The 20,243-nt window shown below is 65.8% G+C and overlaps 12 protein-coding genes across 12 annotated transcripts; 6 read left to right on the top strand and 6 right to left on the bottom strand.

Moving 5' to 3' along the window:
• Positions 1 to 47: 47 nt before the first annotated feature.
• MICPUN_102472 (predicted protein) lies at positions 48 to 1,305 on the bottom strand (the record flags this gene model as incomplete). Its single annotated transcript, XM_002504690.1, has 2 exons — positions 48 to 818; positions 967 to 1,305. 2 exons carry the CDS (start codon positions 1,303 to 1,305, stop codon positions 48 to 50), a joined length of 1,110 nt encoding a protein of 369 aa, XP_002504736.1.
• A 476-nt stretch (positions 1,306 to 1,781) lies between these two features.
• MICPUN_85209 (predicted protein) lies at positions 1,782 to 3,015 on the top strand (the record flags this gene model as incomplete). The annotated part of the gene is made up of 3 exons (XM_002504365.1): positions 1,782 to 2,221; positions 2,284 to 2,497; positions 2,566 to 3,015. The coding sequence occupies 3 exons, from the start codon at positions 1,782 to 1,784 to the stop codon at positions 3,013 to 3,015; spliced, it is 1,104 nt and encodes a 367-aa protein (XP_002504411.1).
• A 188-nt stretch (positions 3,016 to 3,203) lies between these two features.
• On the bottom strand, positions 3,204 to 5,421 carry MICPUN_61603 (predicted protein; the record flags this gene model as incomplete). The annotated part of the gene is made up of 2 exons (XM_002504691.1): positions 3,204 to 5,120; positions 5,230 to 5,421. The coding sequence occupies 2 exons, from the start codon at positions 5,419 to 5,421 to the stop codon at positions 3,204 to 3,206; spliced, it is 2,109 nt and encodes a 702-aa protein (XP_002504737.1).
• A 901-nt stretch (positions 5,422 to 6,322) lies between these two features.
• MICPUN_102475 (predicted protein) lies at positions 6,323 to 7,972 on the top strand (the record flags this gene model as incomplete). The annotated part of the gene is made up of 1 exon (XM_002504366.1): positions 6,323 to 7,972. The coding sequence occupies one exon, from the start codon at positions 6,323 to 6,325 to the stop codon at positions 7,970 to 7,972; it is 1,650 nt and encodes a 549-aa protein (XP_002504412.1).
• Positions 7,973 to 7,996: 24 nt separating this feature from the next.
• On the bottom strand, positions 7,997 to 9,395 carry MICPUN_108948 (predicted protein). The gene has a single exon (XM_002504692.1). It carries the CDS (start codon positions 9,371 to 9,373, stop codon positions 8,012 to 8,014), a length of 1,362 nt encoding a protein of 453 aa, XP_002504738.1. The 5' UTR covers positions 9,374 to 9,395; the 3' UTR covers positions 7,997 to 8,011.
• Positions 9,396 to 9,709: 314 nt separating this feature from the next.
• On the top strand, positions 9,710 to 11,658 carry MICPUN_50666 (predicted protein; the record flags this gene model as incomplete). Its single annotated transcript, XM_002504367.1, has 2 exons — positions 9,710 to 10,243; positions 10,383 to 11,658. 2 exons carry the CDS (start codon positions 9,710 to 9,712, stop codon positions 11,619 to 11,621), a joined length of 1,773 nt encoding a protein of 590 aa, XP_002504413.1. The 3' UTR covers positions 11,622 to 11,658.
• A 23-nt stretch (positions 11,659 to 11,681) lies between these two features.
• On the bottom strand, positions 11,682 to 12,413 carry MICPUN_97905 (predicted protein; the record flags this gene model as incomplete). The annotated part of the gene is made up of 1 exon (XM_002504693.1): positions 11,682 to 12,413. The coding sequence occupies one exon, from the start codon at positions 12,411 to 12,413 to the stop codon at positions 11,682 to 11,684; it is 732 nt and encodes a 243-aa protein (XP_002504739.1).
• A 255-nt stretch (positions 12,414 to 12,668) lies between these two features.
• GSK3 (glycogen synthase kinase 3) lies at positions 12,669 to 15,640 on the top strand. The gene is made up of 3 exons (XM_002504368.1): positions 12,669 to 12,798; positions 13,377 to 13,496; positions 13,650 to 15,640. The coding sequence occupies exons 2-3, from the start codon at positions 13,422 to 13,424 to the stop codon at positions 14,751 to 14,753; spliced, it is 1,179 nt and encodes a 392-aa protein (XP_002504414.1). The 5' UTR covers positions 12,669 to 12,798; positions 13,377 to 13,421; the 3' UTR covers positions 14,754 to 15,640.
• Positions 15,641 to 15,877: 237 nt separating this feature from the next.
• MICPUN_61610 (predicted protein) lies at positions 15,878 to 16,752 on the top strand (the record flags this gene model as incomplete). The annotated part of the gene is made up of 2 exons (XM_002504369.1): positions 15,878 to 16,078; positions 16,321 to 16,752. The coding sequence occupies 2 exons, from the start codon at positions 15,878 to 15,880 to the stop codon at positions 16,750 to 16,752; spliced, it is 633 nt and encodes a 210-aa protein (XP_002504415.1).
• Positions 16,753 to 16,924: 172 nt separating this feature from the next.
• MICPUN_85241 (predicted protein) lies at positions 16,925 to 17,775 on the bottom strand (the record flags this gene model as incomplete). The annotated part of the gene is made up of 2 exons (XM_002504694.1): positions 16,925 to 17,413; positions 17,533 to 17,775. 2 exons carry the CDS (start codon positions 17,773 to 17,775, stop codon positions 16,925 to 16,927), a joined length of 732 nt encoding a protein of 243 aa, XP_002504740.1.
• Positions 17,776 to 18,290: 515 nt separating this feature from the next.
• On the top strand, positions 18,291 to 19,055 carry MICPUN_61612 (predicted protein; the record flags this gene model as incomplete). Its single annotated transcript, XM_002504370.1, has 1 exon — positions 18,291 to 19,055. One exon carries the CDS (start codon positions 18,291 to 18,293, stop codon positions 19,053 to 19,055), a length of 765 nt encoding a protein of 254 aa, XP_002504416.1.
• A 229-nt stretch (positions 19,056 to 19,284) lies between these two features.
• MICPUN_61613 (predicted protein) lies at positions 19,285 to 20,133 on the bottom strand (the record flags this gene model as incomplete). Its single annotated transcript, XM_002504695.1, has 1 exon — positions 19,285 to 20,133. The coding sequence occupies one exon, from the start codon at positions 20,131 to 20,133 to the stop codon at positions 19,285 to 19,287; it is 849 nt and encodes a 282-aa protein (XP_002504741.1).
• Positions 20,134 to 20,243: the final 110 nt, after the last annotated feature.

A 20,243-nucleotide genomic window follows, 5' to 3' on the forward strand; every position in this document is an offset into this window, starting at 1 on the left:
GTCCATCGCACCCACCCACCCACCCACCTCCCTCGCGTTCCGTCGCGTCACTCGGGGTACATGTCGCTGCGCCTGGGCGGCGCCCACACCCCCGCCGGGGCCATCACCGGCAGCTCGCTCAACCGAGGCGCGTGCCCCGCGGCTGACGCCCTGTGCTGGTAATACTGCGACAGGATGATGACCGCCGCGTGGCTGACGCTGAGGGACTCGATGAGCCGCCCGGTGGGTATGCGGCACGCGGCGTCGCACAGGTTGACCTCCTCGTCCGTCAGACCGTCCACCTCGCGTCCGAAGACCAGCGCGAGCTTGCCGCGGCCCCGGTTCTTTTGGTTACGATTCTTTGGGTTGTACACGCGTCGCTTCCACCCGTGCTCGACCTCGGCACCCTTGGCACCCTCGGCACCCTCATCGTCGGCACCCGCATCGTCGCCAGTCGGGATCTCGTCCTTGATCTCCAGCGCCTCGTCCGGGACGGGCTCGAGGAACAGCGGGCAGCTCTCCTCGCACTCGCCGGTCGCGTCTGCGTCGTCCTCGTCCTCATCCTTCGGAAGGACGATATCCCGCCCCACATCCTCGTCCTCGTCCTCGTCCATCGAGGCGTCCATACGCCCGCCCGGGAACGCGCGGAGCAGCGACCCGACGTCTTCGAGCGACCGCACGTCCAGACCGTCGTGCCACACGTGAAACGCCACCGCCGCGTCGCAGTCGGCGATGGCTTCGGCGACGGATAAATACTCGCCCGCGCCGTGCACGACGTGCTGCGCGCCCTTGGCGGAGGACAGCGACGATCGGCTCGTGGGGTCGACCCTGGGCGCGACCTGTTCGTGTTGTGGATTTGTGGGGGACGATGGATGAAGGCGGTCAGTGGATGAAGCCGTCGGGGCGGGGCGACGGTTCGCGGAGATTCGTATCGGTTTTTCAGAGAGCGACTCGAGCGTGGTGTCGGCGCCATCCGACGGGACGCACCAGCCTGAGGTCCTCGCACTCGAAGCTCGCGGCGGCGCGCGCGATGGCGCCGATGTTTCCCGCCTTTTTGCTTCCGACGACGACGACGCAGACGTCCTCGAGCGCCGCGGGGGGATCCCGCAGGCGGCCGAGATGCCGCTCCCACGCGCGCTTCGTGATGCGGCCGGCCGAGCCGTTCTCGAGCACGGCATCGTTCCACTTGTCACGAGACGCGCTGTCGCCTCGGCGCGCGCCGCCCGGCGCCGGGCGACGCGGCGCGGCGGCGTCGGGAGACTTTCGTACGACGCCGCCGGCACCGGCCGGGATGGCGGAGGTCGCGAGGACTCTCAGCGCGAACATCGTGCCGCGCGCGTGTGATGTGGCGACGGCGATGACGCACGCGCGATGTGTGTCGCTGGGGTTGGACCTGCGTCTGCGCCGAGCCACCTGCGCCACGACTTCGCGAAACGGATGGCGAAACGGATTTGGATCTGTGGCGCAGGTGAAATGCGAACGTTCCTCTTCGGGACGACAGCGTAACAGTTTGTTTATTCCACGTCATTTATGGTTAACGTCTCTGACTGTTCGCCGTAGGATCTCGTAGCCACGCGTGAAACGAAACGAATGCGCCGATGGGAGCCAGCCACGTCGCGAAAAAGGCGGTAAAAAAGTGTGCAGATCTCTTCCGCCCCGCGCGCAGCCTCAGAGGTGAGCGCGCCGTGCTCCGCAACCGCCCACGAGACGACACTTTCAATCATCCTAACATGCCCGTACCGGTCGCGGTGTCGGGGTGGAAGAGCGACGCCGGCGGCGGCGTCGACACCACCGCCACGGTGATGGAGACCGCCGGTCCGTTCGCGGCACTCGCCAAGCGAAAGGCGGAGGAGGCATCGGGAGGCGCGGCTCCCGCCGCTGATACCCAGGCCGTTCCCGCCCCGACAGACGCGGCGACGACCGCGGCGGTTCGCGAGACATCCTCCGACACCACGCAGGTGTGGGGCGTCAACGTCAACAACCTGGACTGGTCCTACCCGAACATCGACGGCACCCCCATCGACGGTCAGGAGCCCCTCATCAAGGGCATGGACCTCAAGCTCGCGCCCGGATCGTGCTGCCTCCTGCTCGGCGCGAACGGCGCGGGGAAGACGACGCTGCTCAAGATACTCGGGGGTAAGCACATGGTCCCCAAGGACAAGGTGCTCATCCACGGCCGCGAGGCTTTCTACGACACCGGACTCACCACCTCCGGACAGCTGTCGTACATCGGCGGCAACTGGTGAGTTTATTTTAATCTTTGTATAGGCAATTTGACTGACGTGACGTGTTTTTTATTCTCAGGCAACGCGACGTCGCCTTCGCCGGCTACGGCGTCACCCTCGCCGGGGACTTCCCCGCGAGGCAGATGCTCGACTCCATCCCGAACGTGGACCCCGAACGCAAGGCGCGGATCATCGACGTCCTGGACATCGACCCGGAGTGGCGCATGCACCAGGTGTCCGACGGCCAGCGCAGACGCGTGCAGCTCGCGTACGGGCTCATGATTCCCTACTCGGTGAGTTTATTTTAATCATCGTACCCGGTATGAGCAATTAGTATGACGTGGTTTCTTTTTACACACAGGTTTTACTCTTGGACGAGATCACCGTGGACCTCGACGTGCTGGGCAGGGCGGACTTGATGTCGTTTTTAAGGCGGGAGTGCGAGGAACGGAACGTGACGATCGTGTACGCCACGCACATCTTCGACGGGCTGGAGCAGTTCGCGACGCACGTCGCGTTCGTCGCGGGGGGGCGGCTGCGTTTTTGCGAACCCCTCGACGCCATCGACGGGCTCAAGTCGCGCGAGCCCGGAAGTCTTCTGGACACCGTCCAGGTGTGGCTGCGTCAGGAGGCCGAGGCGAAGCGAAAAGAACGCGAATCCGCGGGGTTCGTGAAGAAGAAGGTGTTCGAGTACGTCCGCAACAGCGGGTGGGGCGAGGGACGCATGGCGAGCACGGTGTCGTTTGGACCGGAGCTCGGCCAGAAGCACGTCGGAATGAAAGGGAGCTCCAACGCCGTCATGCGCAACTAACTGACGTACGTGACGGACGTGACGCGCCGTTCGATGAGAGACGCGCGACGTCGGAGAGCCCACGCGTAAAATGAGTTGACCGTATCGTAAACACGCATTGCAATAAACGAGTTGAAACCCAGCTGCTACGTAGCCGGTTATCGAGACGGCGCAAACGCGAGTGATTGAAAGTGGTTCGAAAGAGCGCGTCAGAGGGTCCGGGATGCGGCGCTGTCCCGCGGCCCGCGGGGTTCGACGTCGCCGCCGTCCCCCGCGTCTTCTTTGGACCGTTCCAGCGTCCGCGTCAACGCGGCGATCTGCGCCCCCTTCTCTTCCATCCGCTCCATCAACCACGCCGCCCGCGCCGCCGCCGACTCCAGCTCCTTCGCGCTCGGCGTAACCGGCGTCGCGATGGGATTGCTCCGCAGCGACGCGTCTGGAACTTTCCCGTTCGCGGACGCGTCTCTCAGCGACGCCAGAAGCGACGCGTACTCCCCGTCCATCGCCGCCATCTCGTTTCGCAGGCCGTCCAGCACCTCGGCCATGGCCTCGTCCGCGGCGGCCCTGTTCGCCGCCGCCTCAGCCTCGGCAAACTCCGCCCTACGTCTCAGCTCGTCCTCGAAGTCGTCTTCGACGTGGGTACTCGCAGCGGTCCTCGAGGAAGACGGGTGGTACACCGAGGGCATGAGCGAAGAGGTGGATGCGCCGCGAGCAGTGGCGTCATCGGCACCCCCGTCGGCACCCCCTTCGGCACCCCGCGCCTTCTCGGTCGTCGTCGGCGGCGTCGCGAAGAGCAGCCGCGACGGCCGCGGCGGCGGTGGCGGCGGCGTGCCCCTCGGTCCGTTCCAGTTCCACCTCGGCGCACTCTGGGATCCGCGGCCGGCACCGACGGACGCGACGGACGCGACGCGACCGGCGCCACCGCCGCCGTCGCGCGAGTGCGCGAGCGTCGCGACCCTCGGGAGGTGTGACGCCCTCGACGTTTCCGCGACCCCGAGCCCGCCACCGCCGCCGTCTGACGTCTGACGGCTTCGTCCCCCAGCCGCCGCCGCCGCCCGCCCCTGACCGACCGCATCGTTCGCCTTTTCGTCCAGAAGTTTCTGGTAGGAGTCCAGAAGGTTCTTATTCAGCGACATGAGCCGCAGCGTCGTCGCCTCGGCGGCTCGCGCTTTGTCCTCCGCCTCGGCGCGAGCGTTGCACTCGCCTTTTAACTCCTTAGTCAACTCCCGCAGCTGCTCGCCGCGCTCGTCGTAGAGCCTCTGCAGGCGCTCAATCTCCGCGCGGTTCCTGTGCGACTGCCCGAGCAGCAGCGCGTGGTGCGCGGGGTCGATGCCGGACGGGTCCCGGTTTTGGCCGGTTTTGCCGGACGGGGGGGCGATCGCGACGGAAGATTTCATCGGCGTGACCGACCCCCCGACCTCCTCGACGACCCGCGCGGTCACCTCCCTCGCCACCTCGTGCGCCATCGAGCTCTGGCTCGCGCGCAGTTCCTTGACCTCGTTCGCCAGAGCGTTCGCGTCCGCGGCGAGCGCCGCGTTCTCCGCGGCCAACGCGCGAGCCTCGGCGGCATCCGCCCTACGCGCCAGCTCGGCCGTATCGGCTTCCCGCCTTCGCAGAGTCTCTCGCAACGCGTCGAGTTCCTCCTTCACGTCCGCGTACGCCTCGTCCCAACCCCCCGCGCCGCTGGCGGCGTCCATCGCGGACTTCCTCGCGCGCCTCGCCGCCTTCGCCGCGCGCTCGGCGTTCGTGGCGAGCGCGAGCTCCAGCGAATCCTCCGAGGCGGCTAACCTTTCCAACGCGTCGCGCTCAATCTTTTGCGCCTTGCGCAATCGTTCCTCGCATCGCGCCCGGGCCTCTCGCTCGCGCTCCAGCGCCTCTCCCACCGCGGCGAGGTCCTCGTTGCGCCGGACGAGCTCCCGGAGGTTCGACGCGTGCTCCGCCTTGACGGCGTCGACCTTGACCTTGACGAGCTCCGTTTCCCTTTGCACCCGATCGAAGTGCGTCTGCCACCGCCGGCGCTCGGCGTCGTGGGCCTTTGCGGCGGCGGCGGCGTCGCGTTTGGCGGCTCGTGCGCGGTCCTCGGCGGCGTGTTGGGCGCGCTCGGCGGCGACGAGCCTCGATTGGAGCTGCGATTCGGTGGGTGATGGAAGGGAAGGGAGGCGGTGAGTCACCGTTCGCGATGATGGATTCGAACTGGAACGGGGGTATCGATCTGACGGTGAAGCCGGGGCGCACCTCCGCGACGGCGTCGGCGGCGGCGCGGGAGATGACGCTCTTCACCGACGTCGGGGATAGCGACTGGATCACGGACTCGACGGTCAGGTCATCGCCGTGGGCTAGAGCCAAGGCGTCGTCGGCCTTCCCGACGGGGGTGGCGGGGTCGGCAGCTCCCCCGCCTCCTCCAGGCGTCACGTCTGGGAAGCGCATCTCCGTCGCCTCGGGGCGGTGACGGAGAGTTCTCCGGCGCGCGGTGAGCCTCGAGAGGTATCCCGCGTTCCCGGCCACCCACGCCCCCGACGGATCCACCGATCGGCCGGCGAACTCGAGGCCACCACGGCGCGCCCCGTCCTTTGGGAATGCGAAAAAGCGTGTGTCGTCTGACGAGTCGAAAGATCAGCGCGCAGCGTGTGTCAGCGTGCGGCAAGCTTATCCCAGCCGCCAGGTGCCGAGACAATTACACTTCGCGAGGGGGCGAGGCGAGCGGAGGCGGGACATGTCGTCGTCGTCGTCGTTCGCGGCCGCGATCCCGCGCGTCTCCGCGTGTGCGCGCATCGTCGCCGGCGCGCGCCACGCCGCGCCCGTCGGCCGGCCCCCGCGCGCCGCGCCGGTCGGCACGAGCGGACGCGGAAAGGAGGAAGAGGAACGGAACCTCGCGACGCCCGGGGTCCGTGCGTGGTGGAGGCGGCGTGGGGCGCAGGCGCTGACGCGCGCGGCGCGAGGGTACGAGTCCGCCTCGACGTCCACGTCCACGTCGAAGTCCACGGACGACGCGGACCGCGCCAAGCCTCCGCCGAAGAAGGACTACCGGCGCAACAGGCGGCCCAAGGCGGCCAGTGGCGCGGCGGCCAAGCCTCGGTACAATCGACCGCCGCTCCACGACCCGTCCTCCTCCGCCGACGCCGGCGCGGACGAGGACTCGCACGCTCCGCGGCCGCCCGGCGGCGACCGCCCTAAATGGCTCTCGCACCAGCACACCGTGACCCCAGGCCAGCAGCCGCAGCAGCGACGCGGCCGCGGCGCCGGCGCCGGCGGCTTTCCCCACCGGACCGGTCCGGATAACGACGGACACAAGGGAAAGATGAACGCGAATAACCGGCACCACGGCGGGATGCGCCCCGGCGAGCGCATCGTCAAGGCGATGGAGGCGCTGCCGCGCGCATCCGTCGCGGGCATCGCGTCCGCGGAGGGCGAAGACGTCGCCAGGGCGTTGCGATCGCCGGAGACGTACGGCAGAGCGTATCCCGCCGCGAACGTCGACGCGTACGTCGAATCGAACACAGCTGGCAAAAACACAGCTGGCAAAAACACAGCTGGCACGCTCGCGGACGAGCGCGCCGACGACGCGTTCGGGCACGTCCCCGCCGCGGACGTGCACAGGGATTCGGGCTCTGACGAGAGCTCGAGCTCCAGCGTCGGGTACAGGAGCGTGGACGAGGCGGTGACCAAGCCCGACGGCGTCAAAGTTCGATTTTCCGCGCCGACGCTTAACTTCGCAATCAAAGAGCTCGGCGAGCGCGGGAACTTCGAGAGGGCGCACGCGCTGTATCTGTGGATGGGGATGCAGAAGGACGAGCGGTACGTGCCGAACCGGTACACCCTCGTCGCGCTCTTCGGCGCCGCGTCCGAGCGCGGCCACGCGAAGATCGTCACCAAGGTTTGGCGTCAGCGCCTGCTCTTCGACCCCGACGTCATCAACAGCGAGGTGGCGTCCGCCGCCATCACCGCGCTCGGGCGGTGCGAGAACTGGCCCGCGGCGTACCAGGTGTGGAAAGACACCGCGTCCATCGGCGAGCCGCGGAACATGTTCGTGTACACGGCGGCGCTCACGGTGCTTCGAGAGTCGCAGCGGTGGGAGGAAGCCGGCGACGTGTTCCGAGCTATGCGAGACGAACCGGGGGTTAACCCCGACGCCATCACCGCGGGTCTCACGCTCGCGGCGTTCGACGGCGCGCGGCGGTGGCGCGAGGCCAACGCCCTCGCCAAGCGCCTCGTGGACGTGTACGGGGTTGCCATGGACGAGCACCTGTGCCACCAGGTGATCACCATCGCGGGTCGAGCCGAGGACATGGCGCACGCTCGGACGCAGTTTAACCGGATGCTCGAATCCCCCGGACTCGTCGTCACCACGTATTCGTACAACTGTCTGCTGGGCGGGTACGCGAGGAACGGCGACTGGGACGGCGCGAGCGACGTGGCGAGGGAGCTTAAGGCGGCGCATCTCAACGCCGACTCGTACACGTACACGCACCTGGTATCCGCGGCGGAACGCGCGGGGAGGTACGACGCCGCCGACGACGTGTGGTCCGAGATGCTCAGGTCCCCGAACCGCGCGGTGAGACGGCCGTCGACGGTGATGTGCGGGGCGTACGTGCACTGCCTCGGGTGCCAAGGTCGGTGGATGGAGGCGAGGGAGATTGTCAACGAGATGCGCGGCAGGTGGAACGTGAGCCGCAACGCGGCTGTGTACAACGCGCTGCTCGGCGCGCTCGTCAGGGCGGACGAGGTGGAGACGGCGCTGGAGGTGTTCGAGGAGATGCAGACGGAGGATGGGGTGTTGCCGACGGAGATTTCGTTCATGTTGCTGGTTCGCGCGTGCCAGGAGTGCGGCATGGTGAACAAGGCGCGGGAGCTGTCGAACGTCAGGGACTCCCTCGCCGAGGCGGGCGCGCTGGAGAACGACTTTAGCAAGTACGACAGCCACGCGGGGTCGAGCGCGCAGGAGGTTGGGCGTCTGGCGGCGGGTTTGCCGCCCGTCTGATGGGATCTGAAACAATTCACATGTGATGACACAAACATATTACACGACGTCGCGTAGCAAAGCTCGGCGGCGTTCTCTAAAACTTGCCGCGAGCGCGTCAGCCTCTGAAGATGGTTCGTCTCGACTCGCGTCGACCTCGTTCATCGCGCTGAGAACTTCAGCGGCGCGAACGCGTGCCGCCGCGACGGCGACTTCTTCCTCTCCGCTCAAAACATGAAACAACCTCAAGAGTCTGTCGTCGACTGTGGCATTCTCGCCCACTTCGAGGGCAGCCGCCTCCCTCGCCGTCGCCGCCGCCGCGCCGTCCACAATCCCACACACTCCTCCGACGTCCCCATCAATTGGATCAATCTCTGCGACTACGTCAGCTCTCGTTCGCACGCGAGCCTCATCGTTTTCATTCGGGTCTCCGCACAGTCGCGCGTACCATCGCGAAGCCTCCCGCAGCGTGCGAAACAACGGCGCACGGTTAAACGGGTTTATCTTCGGGAGGAAACCGTAGTACATGAAGAAGTGAGGATCCGACCGCTCGCCGTACGACACGAGCGCCTCGCTCCCCTCTTGAATATCCCTAGACGCCTTGACGACGAAATCGACTCCGTTCGACAAGTCTGAACCGAGCTCGTTCCCGACCGCGCGTTGTTCCACGCCCCACTCGCAGCACACCTCGTTTTGGTCGCTGTCGTGGTTGAGGAGGTCGGCGAACGGCGCGAGCAGCCGAACTGTGCGTTCTCGATTCCCGTCGTTACCGACTCTCGCTCCATGCGCCGCGGGAACTTCCAGATCGACCCGAAAAGTCCTGCTGTGCACCTGAGACATCGCCCATGTCCAATCCCTGGAGTTCCAGCCCCGCTGAACGATTGCCGCGTGAGAACCGATGACGAGCGAGGCGTACGTCTGAAGCTCGTCAACCAAGGCGTCGTCGCCGCCGACGGCAGCACGGATGACATCCTCATCGCCGACGAGCGCTTCGTCACAGTTGGCGTAACCGACCACCTCTTTGGGAAGGCTGGCGACGTACTGCGCCCATCGCGACGATGAGCCGGCGTCCCTCTCGGTCAGGATCGCCGCGGCGAGCGTGACGCTGTACGGGCAACCCGGATAGGGATTTGGTGAGGCGATATCGGTGATGCATGCTTTCAAGGGGATCCTGACAATTGACTCGCCCGCTCGTAAGTTCCGCGCGGCGAACAGACCTCGGCCGCGGGAACCGACGCCCGCGCGAACCGCAGAGCACTCGCCTCCGTTGGCGACCAACCATTCGGCGATGTCAGTTGTCGATGTTGAAGCACGAGCGAAACTTCCTCGCTTGCTCTGCCGATTGCGCCGATTCAAACGCCTGGTGCCTCCGGGAGATGCTCGGGGGCACGTGCCCGTAAAGCAGACCCTAGTCGCGGACATGGACAGAACGCGCCCGGGCCTGCATCGAGGCTTGTGATGTGTCGGAAGGGCTTGAAATTCAGAATACCTTCTTCCAAGCAGTCCTGATCCTACCTGACCACGACGGGATATCCGTTAACATGAAACGCTGAATTTACCTCTAACCGGTTCGCACTCGGTTCGTCAGCGCCGGGGCGTATAAATCGATATTTCGTGCCGACGTGTCACAGAAAAGATCTCTGAAAAGATCTCCCTTCACGAAAAAGGGGAATGCTGACTGTAAAAGGAGTGTAAAAGGCAGTTTCCCCCGCTCCACCTTTCCGTCACGGCACTTCACGCGGCGCGAAGGCGCGAACCATGAGCGTCCTCGCCGCCGCCACCGTCTCGGCGGCACCCCGTGCCGTTCCATCGCGCCCCGCGCGTCGCCGCGCCCGCGCGTTGAGGGTAACCTCGCGCGCGCGCGAGGACTCCCCGTCGCAATCTCCCGCCTCGGCCCGCCTCGGGACCCGCGGTCCGTCGTTCCACCGCGCCGTCTCGCTCGAGTCCCCGGCGTCGTCGTCCAAAAACGACGACGACGACGCGGCTCCCTTGGACGTCCCGGAGACCACGAACGCGGTGCCGTCCGACATCGGCCAGACCGGCCAGTGGCCCCCGCTGCTCGTCTTCGTCAACGGCAAGAGCGGCGGGAGGCGGGGCGAGGCGCTGAGGGAATCGCTTATCGCCCGCAAAGATCTCAACGCGCTGGCGTGCGTTGACCTGACGATGCCCGGGGCGTCGCCGACGCCGGCGTTGAAGGAGTACGTGGGTAAGGTGCCGGATCTGCGCGTGCTCGTGTGCGGCGGCGATGGGACGGTCGCCTGGGTGCTGCAAGCGCTCGAGGAACTCACCGAGGTGAGAAGCCGCCCCGTGGCGCAATTAATCCCTTCGCCCGCTCTCGGAAACGACCACGTTTTCATTCGCGATTGGATCCCCCGGAAAGACCCTCGCTGACCAAATCCGTCTCGTCCCGATCCATTCCCAATAACGCCAGATCGAGCACAAACCCCCAGTGGGCATCTTACCCCTCGGCACCGGCAACGACCTCGCCAGGGTCTTCGGCTGGGGCGGGCGGTACGACGACGCGCTCGTGAAGAGACTCTCAAAGGCGCTCAAGACGGCGGAGCCAGCGCTCCTCGACCGATGGGAGTGCAAGATCGAACGACGTTCAGAGGCCCTCACTCCCGGCGTGGAACCCTTCGGCCAAGAGGGTTCCGTGATCTTCCAGAACTACCTCGGCGTCGGCGTGGACGCCGCGGCGGCGCTCAAGTTCCACAGGGCGAGGGACGCCAACCCGCGCATGTTTTTCAGCGCCGCGTCCAACAAGCTCATGTACGGTTTATTCGGGGCGTACGATTTCGTGTTTCACTCGCACAGGGATCTGCGCGAGCAGGTGAGGGTCATCGCGGACGGCGAGGAGGTTGACTTACCCCGCGACGCGGAGGGGGTCATCTTACTCAACATCAACTCCTACGCGGGCGGTGAGTTTATTTTCATTTTCGTATGGGCAATTAGACTGACGTGGTTTTTTTTAACAGGGGTGAAGATGTGGGAGAAGGGCAAGCGCGGGCGGTTTCGCAACTGGCTCGGCTCGTGGCTCTCAGGCGGATACGGCGACTCGACGGAGGAGCGGTGGGATTTGAGTAAGAACATCGGCCCGGGTTCGAACCCCACCGGTGACGGTTTGGACGACGAGTTTAAGGAGAAGCCCAAGAAGCTCAGCGTGCGCGAGAAGGTTCGCGCGGTGTGGCGCAGGCGCAAGGCGAAGAGAGCGGCGGCGCGGCTTCAGCGAAGCTTTGGAAAATCGCGCAAGGCGGATGGCCTCGTCGACGTCGTCGTCGTCTACGGCGCCCTGCACCTCGGTCAGCTGTCGTGGGGCACGGACAGGCCCGTTCGCATATGCCAGGCGAGGCACGTCCGACTGGAGACCAAGCGCACGCTTCCCGTGCAGGCGGACGGCCAGCCGTGGGAGCAGCCCGCGAGCGTCTTTGACGTGTCGCTGCGCAACCGCGCCACCATGCTTCGCGCGCCCAGAGGGCACCCGGGGTACGGCGCCGCGACGTGGCAGAGCACGCTGCCCACGCCGACGCGAGCCGCGTCGGAGGCGGCGCTGAGGAACGTGGCGGAGTGGCTGGACGATAGGCCGGCGCGAGACGGGGAAGTGAGGTTCGGGTGGGAGACGTGGGAGGACCCGTTCTTCGACGACGCGGACTCTCGGCTCGACGTCCTATGAGCGTTTGAGAATCCGTTTCAATCGATTGTTTACCAGCAGTACCGAACCGCGGCGGCGGGATCATGTTTCACTCTTCACCGCGCGACATTCCTTGCACCGAGAGCGCCGAAGGCCGTGCTCGCAGATTTGAGACCCGCCGCACTCCTTGCAGTAAGAGCGCTGACGACCGTGCTCGCAGATCGACCCCCCACCGCACTCCTTGCAGTATCTGCGCTCACGACCGTGCTCGCAGATTGAGCCCCCACCACACTCCTTGCACTTAGACCGCTCACGACCGTGCTCGCAGATTGACGCACCACCGCACTCCTTGCACTGAGAGCGCTGACGACCGTGCTCGCAGATTGACCCCCCACCGCACTCCTTGCACTTAGACCGCTCACGACCGTGCTCGCAGATTTGCGACCCACCGCACTCCTTGCACAGAGAGCGCTGACGACCGTGCTCGCAGATTTGAGACCCACCGCACTCCTTGCAGTAGGAGCGCTGACGACCGTGCTCGCAGATTTGCGACCCGCCGCACTCCTTGCATGAAGAGCGCTGACGACCGTGCTCGCAGATTTGCGACCCGCCGCACTCCTTGCAGTGAGAGCGCTGACGACCGTGCGGACAAGCACCGCACACCTTGCACCGCGACCGAGGCTTCACCCCGTGCTCGCATGGCCCCTTCGTGGGAGGGGCTCTCTTCCGCTTCGTCCCCTGCTTCGTCGCCTCCTCTCCACCTCGCTCCGTGTCCTCGACTTCACCGTCCTCGTCGAGGGACACTCTCACATTCGGCCGCCAGATCGACGGCATCCCTCCCCGCGCCCCGAGGAGTGCAGCGCCCGACACGCGCCCGCGACGCCACGACAAAATGACTCGTATACGTTGTGGGTTTGATCTTTCCGTCAGTTTGTGATTAAAAGTTAGACAGTTTGGCAGTGAGAAGAGAGTCCGGCCAAATCAACAGTCCGGCCGAAGTCTCCCTCGGGACGACACAAACAAAATTTGAACTCGCGGTTGGCTTTTTGGCCATCGTTCGAAGCGGCGCGTCAGGCAACCGGAAACGCGCGCGCTCAACGCGGCGCGAGAACGCGTCTGGACTTCGCGCCGTCTCGCGACGACACCCGCACAGCCTCGAGTGATCGGGCGGGGACGCACAAGGGGACTAATCAGGCGCCCGACGCGCTGAACGGCGAAGGTTCGACCACCGAGACGGCGCCAAATTGAGTTCGGGGAAGCGAAAAACCGCCGAGGTTTAGCGCGGTGCGCTCCGGGGAGGTGACCGCGGGGACGCGCGCGCGACGGTATCCGAACCCTCGGTACGCCGCGCGCGTCGCCCGGACACCGCGTTGGAGACGATGCGGCGATGCGTCGTCTCCGCGCGTCCCGGCGACCCGCGACTCGGCGGAGTTTCCGCCCGCGACCGATGCTGCACCACACGGCACTTCGCTTTTGGTTTGGTTTTTTTTCGGTTTGGAAATGGCGGGGTTGACGACGGGGAGGGGCGACGCGGCCCGGGCGTCCGAACGAACGCGTCGCGGGTTTGCCCGCCTCCGCGGCATCTCCGCAGTCGTATCGGGGTCCTACCGCGACGCGATGCGGTCCAAGGGGCTCGCATCATCCCCGGAAGCGCCCTCGCCGGTCGCCTGCAACGACGCGCTTTTTCCCTCTCGCGTTTTTTGCCCGTTGGTTGGTTCCCCAGTGCGCATGATTCCACGTAAGCGTGTCCTTTTTCCCTGACGCGCGCGACCCCCCGCCTCCCTTTGCAACGCGCAGGGCTCGTCTAGGTCGAACGGTTCACGGCGCGGGTCGCCGGGGACGATGGCGGATAAGGCGGCGCAGGACATGCAGGCGATGAAACTTCGCGACAGGAGCGAGGAGAGCGCCAGGGAGGAGGTCAGTCATCCCCCCAAAATCGTCGTCGTCACCGCAAACCCAACCCCCGCGCGAAATACAATCATCCCGCCCGCCCCCGCCCAGCTTCCTCTCCCTCGCTTCCTCCCTCGACGCCCGCTCACCCCGCCATCATTCCCCGCCGTTCATCGCCAGGTTTACGAGGCTATCCACATAGACGGAAACCCGAACGAGAGCGGTCACACCGTCACCACCGGCGTTCCGAGCAACGCGAGCGCGCCGCGCAAATCTTACGAGACTGTCAAGGTTGTCGGCAACGGGTCCTTCGGCGTGGTGTTCCAGGCGACGTGCGTGGAGACTGGGGACGTCGTCGCGATCAAGAAGGTGCTGCAGGATAAGCGTTTCAAGAACCGCGAGCTGCAGATCATGCGCGTCCTGGACCACCCGAACATCGTCCGCCTGAAGCACTGCTTCTACAGCACGAACGAGAAGGAGGAGGTGTACCTGAACCTCGTGCTCGAGTTTGTGCCGGATACCGTGTACCGGCTGAGCAAGATGTACTCGAAGTCGGCGCAACGGATGCCTGACGTGCTGGTGAAGCTGTACACGTACCAGATGGCCAGGGCGCTGGCCAACATCCACAGCGGCGGGGTTTGTCACCGCGACATCAAGCCCCAGAACCTGCTGGTGGACACGCGGACGCACCAGCTCAAGCTCTGCGACTTTGGCAGCGCGAAGATTCTCGTCAGGACGGAGCCCAACATCTCCTACATCTGCTCGCGATACTACCGCGCCCCCGAGCTCATCTTCGGCGCCACGGAGTACACCACCGCCATCGACATATGGTCCCTGGGGTGCGTCATGGCTGAGCTGCTCCTGGGCCAGCCGCTGTTCCCGGGCGAATCTGGCGTCGATCAGTTGGTCGAGATCATCAAAGTCCTCGGGACGCCCACGCGAGAGGAGATTCACTCGATGAACCCCAACTACACCGAGTTTAAGTTTCCGCAGATCAAGGCGCACCCGTGGAGCAAAGTCTTTCACAAGCGTTTGAAAGACGAGGCGTTGGACCTCATCTCCCACCTGCTCGTGTACTCGCCCGACGTGCGGTTCGGGGGGTTGGAGATTTGCTGCCACCGCTACTTCGACGACTTAAGGGATCCCGCGGCGAGGACCCCGGACGGGAAACCTCTGCCGCCGCTGTTCGACTTCACCGAGGACGAGTTGAGGGCGTGCACGCCGGAGATGCGCGCGAGGCTCGTCCCGGAGTGGTACAGGGGGGAAGGGGCGGGCGCCGCGTGAGCACGGGAGGTTGGCGGATGAAGGCGAGCGCAACCTCAAAAACTCTTAGTCGACAACTACTTAGGCGGGGATTTAGCGGGTGGGCGGGGCGGGGGGGAGACGCGGCGGGTACCGACGGATGGTCGACGCGCCGCCGCGTAGGATGGGACAAACGGAGAGAGAGGTGCGAGCGGCGACGGAGGCTCTGTACTACTGTAAAGAATGAGACCCCCGCGGCGGGGCGTCCGCTTTCACGATCGTTGACGCTTTGCGCTCGTCAGCACTCGCCGCAGTCGACGATCTTCGCCCTGCCGTCCGCGACGGTCATGAGCCGCAGAGTCTCCCAACTCGTCTCGTCCACGCACCGCCCGATGACCATGGTATTCGTGAGCAGCCGCTGCTTCAGCGAACCAGGGGACTCGCCCACCCTGACCACCGCGAATCGGCTCGACCCGAACCCCGGTCCCGAGATCGGCACGACGAGCACGACGCTCCTCTCGTCTTCCGTCAGGTCCACGGGCTCGCCGTAGTACACTCCGCCGCCGGCGCCCGGGGTGCCGTTTCGCGTGGCGCTCATCGCGTCCCTCTCCACGAATTTGCCGACGCCGCCGTACACGTGCTTGCCGTTGCCCTTGCACGTGTAGGTGTACTTGCCCGAGTACGGCTCGAACGAGCACCCTTTGTACGTCAGCTTCGGGTCGACGCCCGCGTTTGCGCCGGTGCACAGCGCGAGAAAGTTGGCCACCGTCTTGGGGCACAGGTCGGGGCGGAGGTTGAACGTGAGCCTGCCCGCGGGTTGGCCCTCGATCTCGAGATCCATGAAGGCCCTCTTCTGCGAGGCGAGGGCGATGGACGCGCGTCGTCGTCGGGCGTTGTTGGTTCTTCTCGCGGGCGAGAGCGGGCGTGTGCCGCGGCGGGAGGGTGCGAACGAGGCGACCGAGCGATGCGGCGGCGCCGCGAGCGACACCGTGCTCACCGACATGTTCTCCCGACCGGCCTCGATTCGCGCGAGGTTCGACAGGCGCCGCCCGACGCCGCCGCTCCCGTGCGCCGCGACGTGATCAAAAACTCGGTTGATATGACAACCTGGAAATTCTCTTGAAACTCTCATTCAATCCGCCGGCGCGTAACGTTCGCCGCCGAACATGCCGCGCAGAGGAAGCCCCTCCCCGCGCGACTACTACCGCGACTACAACAGGTCCGGGTCGCGCACCCCGCGACGCGGGCCGGGCAGCGTCGCGTCGTACTCATCCTACGACAGCGAGGATGAGGAGGGGCCCACGCTGTTCGGCAGCATCCTCCGGACGATAATGGCGGGCTCGGCGGTCGTTGCCATCGCGATCCTGGTGCGCCCCCCCGCTCCACGAGCCCCACCGATCGCGTCGATGGCTCGACCCGGGGCGTCGGCGGCGTTCGCGTCGGCGTTCGCGCGACTCGACCCCCGCGCGCGCGTCCCCCCCCGGGCCACCGCCCCGCCCATTTATTTCTTTCCCGCCCTCCGCCTTCGCGCCACCAAACGAGACGCGACGTCCTAAACTCCGCGCTGACTCCCCAAACCCCTCCCGACTCGATCGACCCGCCAACGCAGGCTAAGATCGAGCGCGACCAGCGCGACGGCAACGGCTTTCGATCGCGCGCCGGCTCCGCGTCCGCCTCCTCCCGGCCCAAGCCCCACCGCATACCCGCCACCCCGCCACACTCGGACCGATCGCACTCGCATCCAAAACCGCACAGGTCCCAGGGGCCGCCGCCGCGACCGCTGCCCCCGCCGCCGCTCTCCGCGCACGCGCCCATCGGCGCCGCGCCCACGACGACGACGAACGGTGCGTTACTGAAAACGGCCGACGCCGTCGCGGACCTGGGCCCCGTGCCGGGAGGGTACGTGGTGAAGGAGGGTGACTGCCTGTATCGCATCGCGGTGCAGCACGGGGTGGACCCGGGCGTCGTCGAGCGACTCAACCCCGAACTCGCGGCGAGGGCCAACAACATCAAGGTCGGCGAGTACGTGCGGTTGCCGTGACTTACGTATCATAGGGAATAGGCGTCGACGGGGTGCGGAGGAGGGGGGTCGTTAATATCACGCGGGTCATTAATACGCTTAACGACTGTCGTTAAAAAATCAACCTCTCAGCTCGACGCCTTCGCCAAAAATCTTATATAACGTCAACCCCTCTTCGCTCGCCGCCGATGGATCAGAGCGCGAACTCCTCGAAGGCGGGCTGGTCGAAGAGCTGCTCCTTGTCCACGCACGACAGCACCTTCCCGCTGGCGCTGTCCTTGAGCACGCACTTCACCACCAGGGACGCGACGTCTGCGCGGTGGATGGCGCCGCAGATGTTGACATCTTCGGTGAGGACGCCGGTGCCGGTGGCGGGCTCGGACTTGAGCCCGCCCGGTCGGACGATGCAGAACTCCATGCCGTTCGCCTCCGCCAGCTCCTTGAGCTTATCCTCGGCCTTCACCTTCTCGAGGAGCACGGGCTTGAGGGCCTCGTAGACCTGCGGCGGCGGCGCGCCCTGGCTGTCGCCGGTGCCGATGGAGGTGACGAGCACGAACTTGGGCATTCGGCCCTGCTCCTTGCCCTTGGCGACGGCGGCCTCGATGAGATTGATGTTGCCCTCGGAGTCCGCCTTGGGGTCCGCGGGGGTGCCGCCGATGGTGGACACGACGGCGTCGTACTCCTCAACCTGTGGAAATCGATCGGGCTCGGCGGTTCAGTCGGACGGGTCGCGGCGGTTTGGCTGCCAAAAACACTGTGTACCGGGACGGATATCTGTTTGGGATAGAAACGCGCTCTCACCATGTCGTAAGCCTTCTTGACGGTGGCCTTGTCGAGCGCGTCTCCCTTGGAGAGGAAGGCGCCCATCTTCTCGATCTCCGCCCGGTCGTCCTCCTTGCGCTGGAACACGGTCACCCACGTCCCCGCGTCCTTGAGCTGGCGGACGACGTCCATGGCGACGCCCGATCCTCCCGCGACGAGGACGCTGATGTTGTCGGGGTCGAGGTCGGCGCGCGCGGGCTTGGCGCGGACGGCGGCGCGCATGACGGGCTTGGCGGCGCGGAGCTGCTTGGATCCGGCGCGGGACTTGAAGGAGAGGGTCCTGGAGGCGGCGGCTGCGGGGACGGGAGCGAGCTCGGGTCAGTCGAGCGTCGTCGGAATGGATATCGATCGACCGATGTTACTACAGGGTTAGGGCGAATTTCGACGGTGGTGCCTTCGCGTCGCCGCGTGGGACGGATGCGCGTCTTGGTTCGAACGGGGGATCGGGGGGCGTGCGCACCGGACATGCCGACGGTGAAAGCGGCCATGATGTCTGTCTTTGAGACGGGTGTGACTGGACGAAGGCTGGGCGCTTCGCTGTGTGGCACCCCCGATCGGCGTCCCAGAGGGTGAGAGCCAATGTCAAGATCTGCCAAGTGAGATTCTGCCTGCACGCTCGTCGCTGATTGGTCGACTCAGCCAGTCACGGACACGACAAAAAGACAGTTGCGTTATTTTTTGGTCTCGAGGATGGGCGAGATGTCAATACGCGACGCCGGGGCGGATGTCTGGAGGCCATGTCGACGAGGGGCGGCGGTCGGGCACCCGAGGCGGATGTGAAGACGACGATTTGGCGGCCGAACGTGAGAGTGACCCTCGACGAGTATGGTGAAGTCGAGGACACGGAGAGTGGGGGAGAGGACGCGTCGAAGCAGGGGACGAAGCGGAAGAGAGCCCCTCGCACGAAGGGGCCGTGCGAGCACGGGGTGAAGTATCGGTCGAACTGCAAGGTGTGCAGCGCTTGTCCGCACGGGAAGAGGCGCTCTCGGTGCCAGGAGTGCCGTGGGGCCTCATTCTGCGAGCACGGTCGTATACGCTCTCAGTGCAAGGAGTGCGGTGGTGCATCAATCTGCGAGCACGGCCGTCGGCGCTCTCAGTGCAAGGAGTGCGGTGGGGTTGCAATCTGCGAGCACGGTCGTCAGCGCTCTCAGTGCAAGGAGTGCGGTGGGTCTCAAATCTGCGGGCACGGTCGTGAGCGCAGATACTGCAAGGAGTGCGGTGGGTCTCAAATCTGCGAGCACGGTCGTATACGCTCTACATGCAAGGAGTGCGGTGGGTCAGGAATCTGCGAGCACGGTCGTCAGCGTACCAGATGCAAGGGGTGCGCTGGGGGCTCAATCTGCGAGCACGGTCGTCAGCGCTATGGGTGCAAGGAGTGCGGTGGGTCTGGAATCTGCGAGCACGGTCGTCAGCGCTATGGGTGCAAGGAGTGTGGCGGGTCTGGAATCTGCGAGCACGGTCGTCGGCGCTCTCGGTGCAAGCTCTGTAGAGTCGACGGATGACGAAACGCGACACTCGCTCCGATTTCGAGCTCTTCATTTCCAAAACGTCCCTCGCCGCGAGGTCCGGCGCCCTTCGCCGCCCCTCCGTCACCACGACAACAATACCCGCGCCGCCAACCCCCAATTCTTACACAGCGCCCACCCTCCCTTCTCACGCGCACGCGTACATAACACCCGCGCTCACCACCACGCACGCGCATCGTCTATATCACACTCGCGCCGTCACCACTCACGCGGCGATGCACCGCCCCAGTATGCCGCTCACCCTCGCCATCTGTTCCTTGGCGCCCTTCCTCATCTCGCGCATCTGGTCCAGCTGTTCGCGTTGTTCCGGGGTGTCTTGCCCGGGTTGCGACAGGAGTTGCTTCACCTGGTCCTCGAACCCCGCGTCTTGCTCCTCCATGGACGCCAGAAACTTGTTCACGTCGGTACGGAACTGTTCGAGGGTGATCTCCGCCGACGCCGCCGCCTCTTTGACCGCGTTGTCCTCGAACTGCTCGTCGGACATCTTCATCTCGTCCTTCTCCTTGAGCTGCTCCATGTCGCCGAGCCTTCGGACGACGTCGTCGACGGCGTCGAGCGAAGGGGGCGCGGAGACGTACGCGTAGGCCTCGAGGAGGTACTCGAACACCGCGCGCAGCGTCTGGATGACCTCATCGGGTTCTCCCTTCTGCTCAGCCTTGGTGAGCGTCGTCAGCGCAGCCTCCACAACGCCCTCGGTGAGGCGCCCGGAGTCGACCAGCTCGGTCACCTTGCCCGCCGCCTCCTCCGCGGATTGCGCCTGGAGGATGCCGTAGAAGGCGGTGAAGTCGTCCTGCGTGATGTTCGCCGGGACGCGTTCGGCGGCGTCGACCACCTGCTTGAGGTCCGCGGGATCGGGTTGCGCGCCGGGGCCGGAGACCGGGATGCCCTCGACGGTGTCGTCGGCGCGCGAGATCACCACCGATCGGGGGAGCGGTCGGACCGCCTTGGGACGGGGAGCGGCGGAGACGGCGCGCGCCGGCGGGGGCGTCGCGGCGAGGCGGCACGCGCCGGCGGGGGCGCGCGCGAGCGCGGGGGATGCGGCGAGGGAGAACATGTGCGGCGGCGTCGCGATGCGTCGCGCGTTGTGATGAAACCCTCTCGAGACGACTTCACGCCAAAAAGTTTGTGGGGATCACTTGTTTGAAAATCGACACTCGTCACCCT

Source organism: Micromonas commoda, chromosome 9 (genome assembly GCF_000090985.2).
Source record: "Micromonas commoda chromosome 9, complete sequence".
Taxonomy (NCBI): Eukaryota; Viridiplantae; Chlorophyta; class Mamiellophyceae; order Mamiellales; family Mamiellaceae; genus Micromonas; species Micromonas commoda.